The 21,097-nt window shown below is 45.9% G+C and overlaps 1 protein-coding gene across 1 annotated transcript; it reads left to right on the forward strand.

Moving 5' to 3' along the window:
- Positions 1-1,343: 1,343 nt before the first annotated feature.
- Positions 1,344-20,440, forward strand: LOC132898923 (retinol dehydrogenase 7-like). Its single transcript, XM_060940591.1, has 4 exons — positions 1,344-1,656; positions 19,554-19,812; positions 19,948-20,111; positions 20,217-20,440. Exons 1-4 carry the CDS (start codon positions 1,344-1,346, stop codon positions 20,438-20,440), a joined length of 960 nt encoding a protein of 319 aa, XP_060796574.1.
- The last annotated feature ends 657 nt before the right edge of the window (positions 20,441-21,097 follow it).

A 21,097-nucleotide genomic window follows, 5' to 3' on the forward strand; every position in this document is an offset into this window, starting at 1 on the left:
GGCACGGTGGTGTAGTGGTTAGCGCTGTCGCCTCACAGCAAGAAGGTCCTGGGTTCGAGCCCCGGGGCCTGTGAGGGCCTTTCTGTGTGGAGTTTGCATGTTCTCCCCGTGTCCGCGTGGGTTTCCTCCGGGTGCTCCGGTTTCCCCCACAGTCCAAAGACATGCAGGTTAGGTTAACTGGTGACTCTAAATTGACCGTAGATGTGAATGTGAGTGTGAATGGTTGTCTGTGTCTATGTGTCAGCCCTGTGATGACCTGGCGACTTGTCCAGGGTGTACCCTGCCTTTCACCCGTAGTCAGCTGGGATAGGCTCCAGCTTGCCTGCGACCCTGTAGAAGGATAAAGCGGCTAGAGATAATGAGATGAGATGGACTCATTTGCATATTTAAACATTAAATTACAAAAACATGCAATACATTTTTTTCTCATGTTAGCATAAGTAATCAACTGAGAAAGTTTGATGGTAATATCTATTATTATTTTTTTTAGCCTATTCACCTGTAATAATCTCAGTTTAATCGCCTATTTATGCAAATTATGCAAATTGCTCAAAGTGTAACTTTGGGCAACCAAGCTGAATTCTATCCATTAGGCCTATAGATGATATTTCTGCAATAAAACTTTAGGGTACTCAATATTTCCGGGTTCATGAAATCACGACTAGACTAATATGTTAATTTTTGTTAAATTTCTGAAATGATGGCGTCATATCCCTTAGGGCTAATCTTTTTTTTTTTTATGAAGCATAAACTATGCTTAATGCTGTAAAATTGAAAACAATAAAGGCATAGAAATGCTAATTTTGTATCCTGTCATATCTTTAGACATTACAATACAATACAGTACAATTAACGTTAATATGAATAGGCCTAAAGTTACAGTACTTCTATCACAATTTGCCAGACTTTCACCTTTTGTCTGTTCTTGCGATGATTGTTCCTTGTATTGTGCCATGAGCCATCACTGTGGCTAGTATATTCTACTGTTTTTAACCATAAACCAAGCTCAGTCAGATACCACATCACCTTCCACTGGATGTGTGATGAGCTAATTGAGTGTCTTGAGCTACATTTAGATTGCCAAATCCATACTTCCAGTTATTTTGGTGAGAGTAACTTAAAAGTAATGCAATAGTAGTGTAATGCCTTACATTTTAAATACAGTAATATTGTAATGTAACTAATTACTTTAAAATGACAGTAACAAGTAATAAATAATGCAAAACAGTTTTGAAGTAACTTGCCCAACACTGCAGAGTTGCACACAGTCTTAGGAAATTGGATCAGGTTCTCATGTGATCACTGATGACATGCCTGTATTAACTGCTCTGTTCTGTGCAGCCATGTGGATGTACGTATTGGCTTTGGTGGTCCTGTACTATGTGGTGCGCTGGTTCCGTGAGCTGGAGAGAGTTCCAGACAAAGGGAGCAAGTACGTGTACATCACTGGCTGTGACTCTGGCTTTGGAAACCTTCTCGCACGCCATCTGGACAAGTGCGGCTTCTGTGTGGTGGCAGCATGTTTCACAGAGAAGGGGGAAGAGGAGCTGAAAAAGTGCTGCTCAAGTAGAATGTCTACAGTCCATCTGGATGTCAGAAAGCAGGAAAGCATTGATAAGGCTGCAGCCTTTATCAAGGAGCGAGTCGGGCAGAAAGGTGGGGAAAACACACACAAAACCTATGGAGCGCTTCATTATCATCATTATTTCATTACTACTGAAGTTAACATGGCACTCTTTCCAAATTCAATGTTCTGTAAGTGCTACATATACTGTATATACAGTGATAGTCTGAAGTTGAACTTCTCATCTCATCTCATTATCTGTAGCCGCTTTATCCTGTTCTACAGGGTCGCAGGCAAGCTGGAGCCTATCCCAGCTGACTACGGGCGAAAGGCGGGGTACACCCTGGACAAGTCGCCAGGTCATCACAGGGCTGACACATAGACACAGACAACCATTCACACTCACATTCACACCTACGCTCAATTTAGAGTCACCAGTTAACCTAACCTGCATGTCTTTGGACTGTGGGGGAAACCGGAGCACCCGGAGGAAACCCACGCGGAGAACATGCAAACTCTGAACAGAAAGGCCCTCGCCGGCCACGGGGCTCGAACCCGGACCTTCTTGCTGTGAGGCGACAGCGCTAACCACTACACCACCGTGCCGCCTGAAGTTGAACTTTATTTATTTATTTATTTCTATTCACACATAGTTAAAAAAAAACAATACAAATAAAGGTACAAAGTACATGCTGTGGGAGGGGAGGAAACCTAAATGGCTCATAATTGGCCCTCCCCCATCTTTATATATGTAAGGTCCTCTAAAATAACACTGTATTTTATACTCTATATTGGATTGCCCTATTTTCTGTGTAATTAACTCCATTTACCATAATGCCTTGTGGTTTGAAATATTTTCACTGTTCTGATGTTTTGTGACGTACTGTGCATTCGGACCATCTCATCTCATCTCATTATCTGTAGCCGCTTTATCCTGTTCTACAGGGTCGCAGGCAAGCTGGAGCCTATCCCAGCTGACTACGGGCGAAAGGTGGGGTACACCCTGGACAAGTCGCCAGGTCATCACAGGGCTGACACATAGACACAGACAACCATTCACACTCACACCTACAGTCAATTTAGAGTCACCAGTTAACCTAACCTGCATGTCTTTGGACTGTGGGGGAAACCGGAGCACCCGGAGGAAACCCACGCGGACACGGGGAGAACATGCAAGCTCCGCACAGAAAGGCCCTCACCGGCTACGGGGCTCGAACCCGGACCTTCTTGCTGTGAGGCGACAGCGCTAACCACTACACCACCGTGCCGCCCCGCATTTGGACCAATCAGACTTATTTGCTCGTTGTATTTTTATTTGAATTTTGATGTCAGCCAATGATAATTGATATATGTTTAATGCCCGCGAGTTCGCGAGCATTTTGAATGTTCCATGACTTCGCGAGAGAGAAGCTCACGTCAGTTCCCACCTGCAGCAGAGGAGAGAGAGGTCACGTTCTTTGTGAGCTCTATTTCAGCACTTATTTTGCAGAGAGTATTTTTATAGTTTGGCCTGCTTGTGGCCATAACGTGTACCTGGGACTCCGGTGTCACTCCAGTGAGTGATCTTGCTGTTTTTTTTTTCGCGGACACATCTGCCCTCCGGTGCTGGGCCCAAGGGAGTAACTTTGATTTTGACATTGGTGGGGACACAAAAGTGATCCAAGGCAGAGCTTCTGAAAGGTGGGTTTTTTTTTCCATTAGCAATCATATTTTCATGTCATGCAGATCTTATAGGTTAACGCAGATTTTGTTGAGTTTTTAAAGCTCGACGGAAACCCTGCACTTACATTCTTGACTTTGAAGAAGAATGAACGAATGTCTCGTTTCTTGGGAGGGGGGCCGTCATCCATGATACTCGAGTCAGCATGCGAGTCGTAGGGCAAGCATGCATGGACATCGAAGTCCAGCTCAATTTGTAGGCTGACGGAGAGTGGGGGGTGCGTGGGGTAGGTCAGGTGTGTACGTGTGAGATACGGGGGGTTGATGGGCGGGTAGTCACGGCTGCTGTGGGAAGTGTGCTGCTTTTACAGCAGATGGAGTGACAGCTGGGATAGCCAACCATGTAAGTTAGCGAGAAACAGGTAGCTAATCAGAGAATGATATCTACGTTAGAGGGGGGATTATTAGCAGTGTCATACATTTAACCCTTTGTGTGCCATATAATCATTGCTCAGGTTAGGACATCGGTTTTATTGATCGTGATTACACAGTAGCGGCTGAATATTGGTAGGGACACGTCCCTAGCGTCCCTACCCAAAATTACGCCCTAGGCTGGGCCCACCGGAGCGCTTTCGTCAGTTCCCGGGGACTCACTGTGTCGGGTCTGGGACCCAGCCAGCTACCGAGGGATTTGGGGTGAGCAGCATCTTGTTCGAGCGAGCTAACCCACAGCAGTAGCTAGCCCTCTGCTCAGGAGCATCTGCTGCGTGACTGTACCGACACCTGTAACCTGATCCGTCTGGTCTGACCGGTGGATTGTGAGTAACGCGAACCCACACTTACACTGACAGACACACACACACGTTCCTCTGGTCTCGCCTGGATAGCCAGCATTTTAGAAGGGCATTGTAGCGGTTGCTGTTCTGCCTGCAGTTCAGAGAGCTGCCACCTGTGCACCAACGGGCCCCAACTGCGCGCACGTTTTTTTTTTTTTTCTTTTCCACTTCTTTTCTTTTGATACTTTACCCAGTTTTATTTTCTTACTATGTACTGCTGGTATACACACTGCTGATGTGCTATCTGTAACATCTCTATGATGTAGGCTAATTGTTTCCGCTCTTCTTGTGCAGGTGTTACTATTTTATTCATATTGGTGACTACATTGCATGCTTCTTTGAGAAGCATTTATTATCAAATAATATCTCCTATTGTTATTATTATTATTATTAATAAATATAATCATTATTATTATTTAATTATATCTTGGGTGTATTGGCTGCTCATTTGGTTCTTTATATTTGAACATTCTGACATGCACACTGCAGACTAGCTATTAGTTATTTCACTCAAACTACTGTTTATTTTAAATTCTGAGGAAATACACCATACACTAGCTTCAAAGGTAAGTGTAGTATTTTCGCAGTGGAGGCACCGCGCTGTTAAATTTATCATTTATTAGATTCATGCTTATTATTCTCTCTCTATACTCATACTTGTATCCTTATGCCATAAGTGGTTCCCAAACTGGGGGGTGCGACCCCTAGGGGGGGCGCAGTGGAACTGCAGGGGGGGCGTCAAAGGATCTCCTGCTATACACTCCAGTCCAGCTAATCGCGGTAATGCATTTACCTTCAGTGGGTTTGCAAACCGCAATAAAATAAATAAGAAGAACGAGCGACGTTTGTTCTGCAGAAACCATAGAAGAAGAAGACATGAAAAGTAGAGTGAGAAGTAGCCTAAGAGTGAAAAGTAGAGTGAGAAGTAAAGATGGACAGGTTTGTGACAGGCGCAAAGCGAAAATCAGATGGCAAGTCAAATGTAACAAGCGATGCGACCCCCACAACAACGGAAAAGAAAAGGGTAAAAACAAGAAAATATGACGAGGAATATCTGTCCCTGGGCTTTACAAGCACTGTGGTCGGCCAAGAAGAGAGACCGCAGTGCGTTGTGTGTCTAAAAATACTAGCGGCCGACAGTCTAAAGCCCAATAAAATGAAAAGACACTTGGAAACCCACCACCCCAAACATGTGAACAAGCACCTTGATTTTTTTTAAAAAGAAACTGGAAAACTGTCGTGCCCAGCAGAGTCACTTTGTCCAAAGTGCATCTGTCCCTGCGAAAGCACAACTCGCTTCTTACAAGGTAGCCTTCAGAGTCGCCCAGTGCGAAAAAGCGCACACCATAGCGGAGGAGTTAATACTACCCGCAGCTATTGACATGGTTTCAACTCTAATTGATGAATCAACTGCCAGTAAACTGAAAACTATCCCGTTGTCAAACACTATTTCAAGACGTATAAGTGACCTCTCTGCAGATATAGAAGAGCAGCTTATTGAAAAGATAAAAGATGGTCATTTTGCACTGCAAATGGATGAGGCAACGGACAGTAATAAAGACAGTCTGTTAGTACGTCATGCGTGTTCTGGCTGCCGCTTCTCACCGGAGCTTTTTTGTTTTATTTTATTTCTTTTTCTATTTTTTTTCTGTGTGTTTGTGTAGTTTGATGTTTGTTTGAGTGTTTTTTCCACCGGTTGTGGTGTAGCTCCGGACCTAGTTTTGGGCGTCGGTTCCCTCCAGGCCTTAGTTCGCTGTGGGTGATGCCTATGCTCCTTGCTCTGGACTGCAGTGAGCTCGTTGCTCATTTTACATCGTGGTTGTCCAGCGCTCTGCGCTTTAACGCTTGGCGTGATGTTCCGAGCGATGTTGCTTGGTGGTGTCGTGGCGGTTGTGCAGGCGGTTTGGGACACACCAGTGCTCTGCGTGGCGGAGCTTCTCTGCTCACTTTGTGGATCCGTGGTGTTCGAGCGATGTTGTTGATGGCGTCGCGGCGGCGGTGCTGGAGATGTGGGACTTGTTTTCGTGCACCTTTTGGTGGGACTGTGGCTGCTACACCACGGGAATTACATCCTGATCCCTACTTGGTGGACTTTTCACTTTTTATTTATTTATTTTTTATTATATATATATTTTTTTCTCGTCTCGTCTCGTCTTCTTCCGCTTTATCCGGGACCGGGTCGCGGAGGCAGCAGTCTAAGCAGGGAAGCCCAAACTTCCCTTTCCCCAGACACCTCGGCCAGCTCCTCGGGAAGAACACCGAGGCGTTCCCAGGCCAGCCGAGAGACATAGTCCCTCCAGCGTGTCCTGGGTCTTCCCCGGGGCCTCCTCCCGGGGGGACATGCCTGGAACACCTCCCCAGGGAGGCGTCCAGGAGGCATCCGAAAAAGATGCCCGAGCCACCTCAGCTGATTCCTCTCGATGTGGAGCAGCAGCGGCTCTACTCCGAGCTCCTCCCGAGTGACTGTGCTTCTCACCCTATCTCTAAGGGAGCGCCCAGCCACCCTGCGAAGGAAACTCATTTCGGCCGCTTGTATCCGCAATCTTGTCCTTTCGGTCATTACCCAAAGCTCATGACCATAGGTGAGAGTCGGAACGTAGATCGACCGGTAAATTGAGAGCTTCGCCTTTTGGCTCAGCTCCTTCTTCACCACAACGGACCGGTAAAGCGACCGCATCACTGCGGAGGCTGCACCGATCCGCCTGTCGATCTCACGCTCCATCCTTCCCTCACTCGTGAACAAGATCCCGAGATACTTAAACTCCTCCACTTGAGGCAGAACTTCTCCACCAACCTGGAGAGGGCAAGCCACCCTTTTCCGGTCGAGAGCCATGGCCTCGGACTTGGAGGTGCTGATTCTCATCCCAGCCGCTTCACACTCGACTGCAAACCGCCCCAGTGCATGCTGAAGGTCCTGGTTTGAAGAAGCCAACAGGACAACATCATCCGCAAAAAGCAGAGATGAAATCCTGTGGTTCCCAAACAGGATTCCTTCTGGCCCCTGGCTGCGCCTAGAAATTCTGTCCATAAAAATTATGAACAGAACCGGTGACAAAGGGCAGCCCTGCCGGAGTCCAACATGCACTGGGAACAGGTCTGACTTACTGCCGGCAATGCGAACCAGACTCCTGCTCCGTTCGTACAGGGACCGGACAGCCCTTAGCAAAGAGCCCCGAACCCCATACTCCCGAAGCACCCCCCACAGAATACTACGGGGGACACGGTCGAATGCCTTCTCCAGATCCACAAAGCACATGTGGACTGGTTGGGCAAACTCCCATGAACCCTCGAGCACCCTATGAAGGGTATAGAGCTGGTCCAGTGTTCCGCGACCAGGACGAAAACCGCATTGTTCCTCCTGGATCCGAGGTTCGACTATTGGTCGAATTCTCCTCTCCAGTACCCTGGAGTAAACCTTCCCTGGGAGGCTGAGAAGTGTGATTCCCCTATAATTGGGGCACACTCTCCGGTCCCCTTTCTTAAAAAGAGGGACCACCACCCCAGTCTGCCACTCCAGAGGCACTGTCCCTGACCGCCACGCGATGTTGCAGAGGCGTGTCAACCAAGACAGCCCCACAACATCCAGAGACTTGAGATACTCAGGGCGGATCTCATCCACCCCCGGTGCCTTGCCACCGAGGAGCTTGCAAACCACCTCAGTGACTTCGGCTTGGGTAATGGACGAGTCCACCTCTGAGTCATCAGCCTCAGTCTCCTCAGTGGAAGACATGACGGTGGGATTGAGGAGATCCTCAAAGTATTCCTTCCACCGCCCGACAATGTCCCCAGTCGAGGTCAACAGCTCCCCACCCGCACTGTAAACAGTGTTGGCAGAGTACTGCTTCCCCCTCCTGAGGCGCCGGACGGTTTGCCAGAATTTCTTCGAGGCCGACCGATAGTCCTTCTCCATGGCCTCCCCGAACTCCTCCCAGTTCCGAGTTTTTGCCTCCGCAACTGCCCGAGCTGCAGCACGCCTGGCCTGCCGATACCCGTCAGCTGCCTCGGGAGTCCTGGAGGTTAACATGGCCCGATAGGACTCCTTCTTCAGCTTGACGGCATCCCTTACTTCCGGTGTCCACCACCGGGTTCGGGGATTGCCGCCACGACAGGCACCGGAGACCTTGCGGCCACAGCTCTGAACAGCTGCGTCCACAATGGAGGTAGAGAACATGGTCCACTCAGACTCAATGTCCCCCGCCTCCCTCGGAAGCTGGGAAAAGCTCTCCCGGAGGTGGGAGTTAAAGACCTCCCCGACAGAGTGCTCGGCCAGACGTTCCCAGCAGACCCTCACCATACGTTTGGGCCTGCCAGGTCTGTCCAGCTTCCTCCTCCGCCAGCGGATCCAACTCACCACCAGGTGGTGATCAGTTGACAGCTCAGCCCCTCTCTTCACCCGAGTGTCCAAGACATAGGGCCGGAGATCAGATGAAACGACTACAAAGTCTATCATTGACCTCCGACCTAAGGTGTCCTGGTGCCACGTGCACTTGTGGACACCCCTATGCTCGAACATGGTGTTCGTTATGGACAAACCGTGACTAGCACAGAAGTCCAATAACAAAACACCACTCGGGTTCAGATCGGGGAGGCCGTTCCTCCCAACCACGCCCCTCCAGGTGTCACTGTCATCTCCCACGTGAGCATTGAAGTCCCCCAGTAACACAATGGAGTCCCCAGTCTGAGCACTCCTCAGTACCTCTCCCAGGGACTCCAAGAAGGCCGGATACTCTATACTGCTATTTGGGCCATAGGCACAAACAACAGCAAGAGCCCTCTCCCCAATCCGAAGGCGCAGCGAGGCGACCCTCTCGTTCACTGGGGTAAACTCCAACACATGGCGGCTGAGCTGGGGAGCTATAAGCAAGCCCACACCAGCCCGCCGCCGCTCACCACAGGCGACTCCAGAGAAGTGGAGAGTCCAGCCCCTCTCGAGGAGCTGGGTTCCAGAGCCCAAGCTGTGCGTGGAGGTGAGCCCGACTATCTCTAGCCGGTACCTCTCAACCTCCCGCACAAGCTCAGGCTCTTTCCCCCCCAGCGAAGTGACATTCCATGTCCCAACAGCCAGCCGCTGTGTCCGGGGATCAGGTCGTCGAGGCCCCTGCCTTCGACTGCCACCCAATCCACATTGCACCAGTCCCCTACTGCTACCTCTGTGGGTGGTGAACCCACAGGAGGTCGGGCCCACGTCACCTCTTCGGGCTGAGCCCGGCCGGGCCCCATGGGCAAAGGCCCGGCCACCAAGCGCTCGCATACGAGCCCCAACCCCGGGCCTGGCTCCAGGGTGGGGCCCCGGCTGCGTCATCCCGGGCGACGTCACGGTCCTCGGATTTTTCTCCATAGGGGTTTTGGTGAACTGCTCTTAGTCTGGCCTGTCACCTAGGACCTGTCTGCCTTGGGAAACCCTGACAGGGGCATAATGCCCCCGACAACATAGCTCCTAGGATCATTCAAGCACACAAACCCCTCCACCACAATAAGGTGGCAGTTCAAGGAGGGGATATTTTTTTCTTTCTTTGTTTATTATTGTAAAGTGTCCTTGGGTTTCTTGAAAGGCGCTATATAAATTTAACATTATTATTATTATTATTATTATTATTATTAATAACATACGTCAGGTATATTGATGAGGAAGATATGAAAGAGGATTTGCTTTTCTGCAAATATATCCCTAACAGAGCCACTGCAGAGGAACTTTTCCAAATTATTGACACATATTTGAAAGAGGCAGACCTGAAGTGGGAGGACTGTGTGGGAGTTTGTACAGACGGGGCTCAGGCGATGGCTGGTAAACACAGCGGACTGCAAGCTCTCATCAAACGCGTCTCCCCCAAAGCACAGTGGACACACTGCCTGCTTCACAGAGAGGCATTTGCCTCCAAAGAGTCAAGTCCTGAGCTAAACTCAGTGTTGACAGATGTCATCACAACAGTCAACTACATAAAAACCAGACCCCTGAAATCCAGACTCTTATCTTCAATATGTGAAGAAACGGGATCTCGGCACACAGCTCTGTTGTGGCACAGTGAGTGTAGATGGCTTTCACGAGGGAAGGTTCTGTCCAGGGCTTCTGAACTGAAGGATGAGATTGGAGTTTTCTTGACTGAAGAAGGGCATGGCCTTGCCCACAAGTTTCATGATGAAAAGTTCTTACAAAAGCTTGCCTATCTCAGTGACCTATTTCAGAAGCTAAATGAACTGAATTTACAGTTGCAAGGCACCAACACTCATCTTCCACAACTCACAGACAAAATAACTTCTTTCACAAAAAAATGAAGATGTGGGAGAGAAGGCTTGCAGAGGGAAACGTGGACTCATTTGAAAACCTGAAAGCATACCTTGACAAAAATGAGCTGGAAAATATAATTCTTCCATGTATGATGGCTCATATCTCGGCCCTGCAGAAGCACTTTCAGAGGTATTTCCCTGAGGATTCTGCAAAATATGACTGGATACGAGACCCCTTTCAAGCAACTGTACCTGCAGACCTCAGTGCCACACAGGAAGAACAGTACATTGACATGACATCTGACTCAAGAAAGAGATTACAGTTCACATCCACTTCACTGGCTGTGTTTTGGATTGGATTGGAGAAAGACTACCCACTACTTGGCCAAAGAGCTATGGACATACTGCTGCCTTTTGCCACATCCTATTTATGTGAAACAGGGTTTTCTGCAGTTGCTGCAATCAAGACCAAATACAGATCTAAGTTGAACATTGAACATGAACTGAGAGTGGCTATTTCTAAACAGCAACCCTGCTTTGAAAAAATTTGCAAAACAAAGCAAGCCCACACCAGTCATACCCCTTTTCCACCAAATCAGTTCCAGGGCTGGTTCGGAGCCGGTGCTGGTTCACAACTCGTTCAACTTGTGAGCCAGCTGAGAACCAGTTTGCTTTTCCATAGCTCGCGGTGCTAAGAGAAGCCACGTCATTACGTCGCTGTATACGTCAGTTACGTCGCTACGTTTGCATAAACCTTGGCATGAATATCAAAGCAAAAACAACACGGAAGAAGCAGTAGCAACAACAATAATAATAATAATGGATGACTTCGCGTTTCTACAGCTGCTGCTTCTCGTCGCTTAAAAATGGCGAGCTTTCGCGGTCTTGTTATTGTTGTTGGTCTTAACAACTCTGCCCCCCACTGACGTAAGCGGTTCTTTCCTCTGGCCCAGCAGAGAGTTGGTGCTAGCCTGGAATCGGTTTTTCTGGCCCCAGAGCCAGTTCTTTGTCAGTGGAAACAGAAAACCTGGTTCCCAGGGGTGTGTTTAGCCTATTTTTGGGGGTGCTGAAGCACCCCCAAAAACGAGCTCAGTACCCCCTAGCTCAGCACCCTCAAAAACACTGTTTTTGTACGTAATTTTCAGAAATAAGTGCCCTTGCGCACTGCGCAATGAATGTGTGCGCGGGCGTGTGTGTGTTCTTGAATTCACCTGTTACGTGATAGTTCTATGACCAGTAAAATACCTCTCCTCCTTGCGTCCCCCTCTGATTGGGTTGCCTGTCCGCGCGAGTGCTTGCTACGACATGGTGTGTTTTTTTTAACTGGATTCCACGCCGTTAGCACTGTCGCCTCACAGCAAGAAGGTCCGGGTTCGAGCCCCGTGGCCGGCGAGGGCCTTTCTGTGCGGAGTTTGCATGTTCTCCCCGTGTCCGCGTGGGTTTCCTCCGGGTGCTCCGGTTTCCCCCACAGTCCAAAGACATGCAGGTTAGGTTAACTGGTGACTCTAAATTGACCGTAGGTGTGAATGTGAGTGTGAATGGTTGTCTGTGTCTATGTGTCAGCCCTGTGATGACCTGGCGACTTGTCCAGGGTGTACCCCACCTTTCGCCCGTAGTCAGCTGGGATAGGCTCCAGCTTGCCTGCGACCCTGTAGAACAGGATAAAGCGGCTACAGATAATGAGATGAGAGATGAGATTCCACGCCGATGAGGAACTCGAAGTAGCACCTGAGTATTACTGGCATAGCGAGATGTGAAGGTACAGACTGGAGTTACAATTGTTAAACACAACACAATAATATGCATAATGCAATATTGATGTTCCCTGGTCTATGAACAGAATGATAAAAACGACATTTATCATCCATATCGAGATACTTTTGTGCAGAGCTGTACAAGTGCTACGGTGCTAGACCACCGTGTGTTAGTCAATTTTATTTAATGTAACATAGCGTTTACTAATGTAAACTAATGTAAAATCATAATAATACACACTATTATTACACAATACACAATAACACATTAATTAACAATTACCACTGTTCAAAATGAATAGCTCCAACATTACAAATGCAGTAGTAGGTCTTGTTTAGTTAAAAATATAACGTAAATATTTGTGTCAGTGGTTGTAAATGTGTAGATATCATACCTGTAGTTTATTGGGTCAGCTTCTGTTAAAACATTGCATAAGTCTAGTCTTGTCTAGTCTAGTCTTCTTGTCTAGTTAAGTCTAGTCTAAATGCGGAATAAACGTGGAAACACTGTCGTTCAAGCCAGGTGCCTCTGTCAGCTCTGGGGGCTAAGCACCCCCAAAGATCAGATGCTAGAATCGCCCCTGCCGGTTCCAAACTAAGCACTGGCCCCGAACCAGCCCTGGAACTGCTTTGGTGGAAAAGGGGCAACACTGATTCATATGTAGCACTTTGAATGATGTTGATGCAGGTCACTGCAGAAATAGCATGCACATAAGGTTTTCATTTCAGTTTGGAGTTTGTTGGTGTTGCACTGTTCCTCAATTAAATGTTAAAACATGAAGTTAAATTTACCTGAACACATATTCAAGAATGTAATACTGTCTGAATGCAGAATGAATACTAGAGTTCAATTTAAAGTTTGTTAGTATTGCTAGTTTTCAGCATAACAAACAATAAAAACTGTGAAATTGAAATGTGAAGTGATATGTACATATTTTAGAAAGAAAAGATCTTTATATAGCATTTGTATATTATTAAATTTATTCAAAACAAAGAAGGTGCGATAGATTTGGGGTGGGTGGGATCGGTGCGGGGAGGGGTGGGGGGCTTACAATGTTCTTATATTATATCATCAAAGGGGGGGCTTGAGAAAAAAAGTTTGGGAACCACTGCCTTATGGTATCAGGAATCTCAGCCAGCTCACCACTCCACCGCTGAGAACTTAGGACCCTGTTGCGCCATTATTTATTGGGATTTAGGGTAACTCTTTAGTAGCCTGTAGCCTACTGTGCTGGGTGATCAGCACCTGTTAAAAAGGGGTTACATTTTATATATATATATATATATATATATATATATATATATATGAGTGATTCCACGCTTATGGGTACTGAAATGGGGACATGAACTTATTTTTAAAAATTCACCTAAAACCATTTCTTTTTTTACCATCAGGTCACAAAACATGTAATCTTTAATGAATGATATGTTAAAAGATAACTTTAATTTTCTGAGATGTAATAAAAACATATTTATATGCCAAAGTCAAGCCTATGCGTTCCAAAATGATGTCTGTTACATTACTTCTGTTACGATTGTCCATCTCGCGTCTGTTACAAATTAATTACAATCTAGCTATATACCATGTTAATCTTATTGAAAGAATGTGTATGTTTATTCTACTACACATGTTTATTAATTATATTTGCTAAAACATCACCTTCCTATGTTTCAAAAAGTAATTCTACATTGTTAAAATTGAGAATATATATGTCCACAACACTTCTGTTACGTTCTGACTTTGGCATATAAATATGTTTTTATTACATCTCAGAAAATTAAAGTTATCTTTTAACATATCATTCATTAAAGATTACATGTTTTGTGACCTGACGGTAAAAAAAGTAATGGTTTTAGGTGAATTTTTAAAAATAAGTTCATGTCCCCATTTCAGTACCCATAAGCGTGGAATCACTCATATATATATATATATATATATATATATATATATATATATATATGAGCCGCCACATCATTTGTTTTAATTTTAATATTGTGACGTGTGTGTGTGTGTGTGTGTGTGTGTGTGTGTGTGTGTGTGTATTTTATATATATATATATATATATATATATATATATATATATATATATATATATATATATATACACACACACACACACACACACACACACACACACACGTCACAATATTAAAAACAATAAGTTTACAAGCAGTAAAGTTAAAGTAAGCAAAGAGTAAATATATACTAATTAAACATAATATCTGAGTAAATAATTAAGTTAATTGATACTTGGGCAATACAGCAAGTAGTTTTTTAAGACATTTAAAACCAACAAATGACATGGCGGCTCTGATTGAGGAATCAAGGCTATTCCGTACATTAACGCATTTATATTGTACACTGGATTGGGCTAAAGATGTTCTAAAGAGAGGAACATGAATTTGACTCCTTTGGCGGGTAGAGTAATTGTGAACCAGTGAGTTAGGCCTTATAAAGTTATCAAATGCCGGAGGGAGACTGTTTGTAAGGAACCAAAATGCAAAGAGATAAAGCTGTAGTTTGTTGATGTCCATGATATTTAAAACTTTTAGCTGCTGAAATAAGGGCATCGCATGAGTACGAAAACTAGAAGCAGTAGCTATCCGCACAAACTTCTTTTGTAAGGAAACAATAGGAAATAAGGTGGTTTGACAGGTGCTACCCCACACGATGTTACAATAGATAAGGTGGGGTAAATAAGGCTGTTATAAATAGTGACAATAGTCTTTTGAGCAAGGAGATATCTAATTTTTTCCAATATCCCAATATTTTTAGCAATTTTTTTTACTTAACATGGAAACATGGGGCTTCCAGCTCAGTCTATCGTCAATAATTACTCCTAGAAATTTTGCCTGGGTGTCCTACATAAGAGGGGCATTATCAAGGACAATTTTGGCCTTTGTGCTGTCATAAGTTTTATTTTTACTGGTGAAAATGTTCCAAGATGGCGGCGCGCGTGGTTGTAGTGGCTTACGGCTCTCCTTTTCAGTGCTCTTTTTTTTGTTTGTTTTTGTATTTATTTCTTGCTTGTTTGTGCAACATCGGTTCTGCAAACATCCAGTACACCCGCCAGACGCTTTTAGCCATTGGTGACCAACATCAGGTATCTGTTTCAAGCGACTTTCTCTTCACGCATAACATCCCATATGACATAGCGAGACCGCCGGGCTCTCCGTGGATTGTTGTCGGGTCTAGGAGGCGGCGCAGACGGAGGAGGGAGAGGAAGCAGAAGCGGGGCCGCAGGTCCGGTGCTATGCTAAGGCTAAGAAAGCAACCACACAAGCCACCTCTACCGAGCCTGTATCTCTCCGATGCTAGATCCCTGGTACATAAAACGGATGATCTGGAATTACAACTCGCTGGAAATCGCTATGTTCGGGACTGCTGTGTTGTAATTATCACGGAAACCTGGCTTCATCCGGAAATACCCGATGCTAGCTTGCAGCTAGCAGGCCGTACTCCGCTCCGCTGGGACAGGACTGAGAATTCTGGTAAGAGTAGAGGAGGGGGGCTCTGTATTTACATGCATGATAATTGGTGTAACAACGGAACAATTATAGATAAACACTGTTCCCCGGACCTCGAGTACATGTCTGTAAGATGCCGGCCTTTTTTTCTACCGAGAGAGCTAACTGTAGTGATTGTCACAGCTGTGTATATTCCACCTGATGCCAGTGTGAACACAGCGCTCTCTCTCCTGCTGAACACCGTTAACAAACAGCAGCAGCCCCACCCTGACGGTGTTCACATAATCGCAGGTGACTTTAATAAGGCCAACTTGAAGACTGTACTGCCGAAGTTTTACCAACATGTTAAGTGTTCTACTAGAGGGGAGAACACTCTGGATCATGTTTATTCTAACATCAAGCACGCGTACAGAGCCATACCCCTCCCCCACCTCGGCCAGTCAGACCACCTTTCCCTCCTGCTCTCCCCAGCCTACACCCCCCTCAGAAGCAGAGCCAGGCCCACCACAAGGACTATCACAACCTGGCCTGACAACGCACTCTCCAAACTACAGGACTGCTTTAAACAGACAGATTGGGACTTATTTGAACACCAGGAGCTGGAGACATTCACAGGAACGGTGCTGGACTATATCAAGTTCTGCATCGGGAATGTGACAGTGGATAAAAACATCCTGGTCCTCCCAAACCAGAAACCCTGGATGACCAGCCAGGTCCGCTCACTCCTCAGGGCTCGTGATGCTGCCTTCAGGTCAGGTGATAGAGCTCTGTACAGAGCTGCTCGAGCTGATCTGAAAAGAGGAATAAATAAAGCTAAGGCGGACCACAGGCTGTGCATAGAGTCCCACCTGTCCAGCAACAACACACGGGAGGTGTGACAGGGCATTCAGGACATCACAAACTTCAGAGACTGTGATGCACCAACAGGAGACTGTGCGCCGCTAGCAGAGGAGCTAAATCGCTTCTTTGCTCGCTTTGAAACATCTCAACAGCACTCATCTGCTCCTGCCCTGCCCCCACAACCACACAGTTCCTACACCACTCCTTTCACTGTACAGGAGCACGATGTCAGACGGGTGCTCCTGGCAGTGAACCCCAAGAAAGCTGCCGGCCCAGATGGTGTACCTGGTAAGGTGCTCAGAGCGTGCACCCACCAGCTCGCCCCTACCTTCACCAGGATCTTTAACCTCTCCCTGGGTCAGGCAGTCATCCTGCCCAGCCTAAAATCTGCAACAATAATCCCAGTGCCGAAGAAGTCTCCCGTCACCAGCCTGAATGATTACCGTCCTGTGGCCCTCACCCCGGTAATCATGAAGTGCTTCAAGAGACTAGTTCTTCAGCACATTAAGGACCACCTCCCCCCCAGACTTCGACCCCTACCAGTTCGCATATCACACAAACAGATCCACAGAGGACACCATTGCCGTAGCTCTCCACTCTGCGCTAAATCACCTGGAGCAGCAGCAGAGCTATGTCTGCATACTCTTTGTGGATTACAGTTCAGCTTTTAATACAATAATCCTGGACATCCTTATTAGAAAACTGGACACTCTCAGCCTCCCCCCTCTCACTTGTGCCTGGTTAAAGGACTTTCTTACTAACCGGCCCCAGACTGTGAGACTTGGCCCCCACTTCTCCTCCACCCACACATTGAGCACCGGCTCTCCACAGGGCTGTGTGCTAAGCCCCCTCCTGTACTGCCTCTACACCCACGACTGTAGTCCGACCCACAACAACCTTATTGTCAAGTTTGCTGACGACACCACAGTGGTTGGACTCATCTCAAAAGGAGACGAGGCAGCCTACAGAGAGGAGGTCCTGAAGTTGGCAGCCTGGTGTTCAGAAAATAACCTCGCTCTGAACACCAAGAAAACCAAAGAGCTCATTGTTGACTTCAGGAAGCACAGCACCGACCTAGCCCCCCTCTACATCAACAACGTGTATGTGGAGAGGGTCCACACCTTCCAGTTTCTCGGTGTCCTCATCTCCGCCGACATCTCCTGGTCAGCAAACATTACAGCAGTCATTAAGAAGGCTCAGCAGCGGCTACACTTCCTGAGAGTCCTCAGGAAGTACAACTTAAGCTCCAACCTGCTGCTGACCTTCTACCACTCATCCATCGAGAGCATACTGACGTACTGTATTACAGTATGGTATGGCAGCTGCACTGCTGTAGACAGGGAGAGGCTCCAGAGGGTAGTTAAGGCAGCACAGAAGATCACTGGCTGCCCTCTCCCCTCCCTGATGGACATTTACACCTCCCGCTGCCTTAGCAGAGCTAAGAATATTATCAAGGACAGCTCCCACCCTGGCTTTGATCTGTTCGACCTGTTGCCCTCAGGGAGGCGCTACAGGTGCATCAGGACAAAGACAAATCGATTAAAAAACAGCTTCTTTCCAAAAGCCATAACCGCCCTGAACTCGGATATGCCCTGACTTTATAGTCTATTTTATTTTACTATTTTACTAATTTATGAATGTGCAGTACTTTATAAGGTGACTCTCTATGCAATACTTTTATAATGTGCAATACCACACTCCATAATGTGAAACGCAACACACTGACCTCAGGACTGTGCACCTTACACACAACACATACACCTCAGGACTGTGCACCTTACACACAGCACATACACCTCAAGTCTGTGCACCTTACCTTACCTTGCAATAATTCATAATGTGTAATATTTTATCTTATAATGTGACTCTCGTGCAATAATTTATAATGTGACTGTCTCTGTGCAATACTTTATATGTGCAATACCTCACTCCATAATGTGTAACACAACACATACACCTCAGACTGTGCACCTTACCCCCCTTACACCCCCCCTTCCTCTCTCTCTCCCTCTCTACACGCTGTTTGCACTGTTATTGGAGATGCTTTAATCTCATTGTACATGTGTATAGTGACAATAAAGGTATTCTATTCTAAAATTAGGAAGTTAGTCTTTTTAATATTTATGGATAATTTGTTTGCTTGGAACCATGTAACAACCTTTTCTAGTTCTTGATTGGCCAATCGTATCAGAGAATCAAAGTCCTTGCGAGAGAGGAATATATTTGTGTCCTCGGCAAATAAAAGAAAAGAAAAGAATTGAGGAGGCTTCAGCAAGATTGTTTATGTAAATTTAAGAACAACAAAGGGCCTAGAATTGATCCTTGTGGTACTCCACATTGGATTTCTTTGCAGGAAGACTTAATTTCATTCAATATTACATACTGTTTTCTGTTACTTAGATAACTCCTAAACCAATTTAAAGCAATATCACATATGCCATAGGCTGATAGTTTTCTAAGGAGTATAGAGTGGTCTATTGTGTCGAATGCTTTAGAAAGATCGAAAACATCTTTACAACATTTAAACATCTTTCCATTTTATTACAGTTTACCCTGTAATATACAGTGGTGCTTGAAAGTTTGTGAATCCTTTAGAATGTCCTATATTTCAGCATAAATATGACCCAAAACATCATCGGATTTTCATCCAAGTCCTAAAAGTAGACAAAGACAACTTATGTAAACATCCATTATCTGTAGCCGCTTATCCTGTTCTACAGGGTCGCAGGCAAGCTGGAGCCTATCCCAGCTGACTACGGGCAAGAGGCAGGGTACACCCTGGACAAGTCGCCAGGTCATCGCAGGGCTAACACACAGACACAGACAACCATTCACACTCACATTCACACCTACGGTCAACTTAGAGCCACCAATTAGCCTAACCTGTATGCCTTTGGACTGTGGGGGAAACCGGAGCACCCGGAGGAAACCCACGCGGACATGGGGAGAACATGCAAACTCCACACAGAAAGGCCCTCGCCGGCCACGGGGCTCAAACCCGGACCTTCTTGCTGTGAGGCGACAGTGTTAACCGCTACACCACCGTGCCGCCCCCCTACGTAAACAAATGAGACAAAAATATTATACTTGGTCATTTTTGTGAACACAAAAAGAAATGAAGAAAATGAGGAAGCTTGTGAAAGATCTTGTTACTGTGAGAGTGCAAAATTTCCATAAATGCACTAAAACTTTCCCTTGTTTGGCAGGTCTATGGGCTGTGGTCAATAACGCAGGGGTCTCTGTTCCCTCGGGTCCCTGTGACTGGTTGACCCTGGAAGACTACAAGTCCATGCTGTCTATCAACCTGGACGGAGTCATCGGTGTGACCCTGAGTGTCCTTCCTCTCATTAAGAAAGCTAGGGGACGTGTGGTTAATGTGGCTAGTGTGTTTGGCAGGATCACTCCAACTGGAGGACCTTATTGTGTGTCCAAATATGGTGTGGAATCATTTAATGACAGCCTCAGGTAGGGACAATGAGACTTTGGTATTTTTCAGGTATATGAAAAACATTTGTTGTTTGCAATAAGCTTTGAATAACATTATTATATGGAGATCCTATGACCACTTTCCTGAATGCAAATACTTTTTCTGTTATTCAGGCTATGTATGCACCCATTCGGAGTGAAAGTTCTGTGTATTGAGCCAGGTTTCTTTAAGACCAGTGTGACAGATACAGATGTGCTACTCAGAAATATTAAAATGCTTTGGGAAAGATTGCCAAAGGAGACAAAAGACGAATATGGAGACGACTACATAAGCAGAGGTATATTTGCATGTGACAAGTTTGGTATTCAGTAGCTAGGAGATGGTTTTACATTGTGTGTAATTAAATATTCATGTCTGTTTTGTTTTTTTCTGTGCTGTCCAGTGGAAATAGTGATGAGAGAAAAGTTCTCCAAGATGACAGATGATGACTTGATGAAGGTTGTGAGCTGTATGGAACATGCCGTCTCAGCCGTGCACCCTCGCACCCGTTACTCCCCTGGCTGGGATGCAAAATTTCTCTGGCTGCCACTCTCTTATGCCCCCACCTGTATTTCTGATTACATCTTTCTTAAAGATGCTGTCAAACCTACAAAAATGATGGATTAGACTGATGCTGTGAACTTCAGTAAAATCCAATATTCCGACAATGACTTTTTTTTTTTCCTTTTTTTATATTCTAGCAGGGATGGATAAATCAGTAGCTTGGGCATCTAGAACACGCATATTTCTATTTCTATCACTTTTTTGTCATTACTTGGGAGCAAGTCAGTTTAACCACCATAAAAAAGATAAACATACTTCCTACTGAAAACATAACTCCTTTTTCCTACTGAGAAATTTTCATTTGATATGTATGCTGTGATGCAACATCCCACTGAATCTTACTGCCTATTGCGCCACCAAGGATCTGGTTTTTACTCAGTGTAACCGTTATGTGGTAACACTAGCAAGCCCAAGCAGTGCAAAGCTGTCCTATACCTTTCCTTACAGCACAACATGTATTCACTGTTAAATATATTGAGTTTATCTGTAGATGTACTGAATTGGGCTTACAATCAGTTGCGTACACTTGCGCCATCGTTGTCCAGCAGAAAGCTTGGCCGGATAAACAAATCCGCAGCCACGATGACATCATGTTAAAGGCCCCTATAACTCCATACCGCTAATATGGAGTTGAGCCCATGCATTCTAATTCTAAGATAGCTAAGCACTAGCTAGAATGATTTAGTTATCTGTGCAGAAAGATGATGTCATCTGACCTTG

The sequence above is a fragment of the Neoarius graeffei genome, chromosome 15, assembly GCF_027579695.1.
Source record: "Neoarius graeffei isolate fNeoGra1 chromosome 15, fNeoGra1.pri, whole genome shotgun sequence".
Lineage (NCBI taxonomy): Eukaryota > Metazoa > Chordata > Actinopteri > Siluriformes > Ariidae > Neoarius > Neoarius graeffei.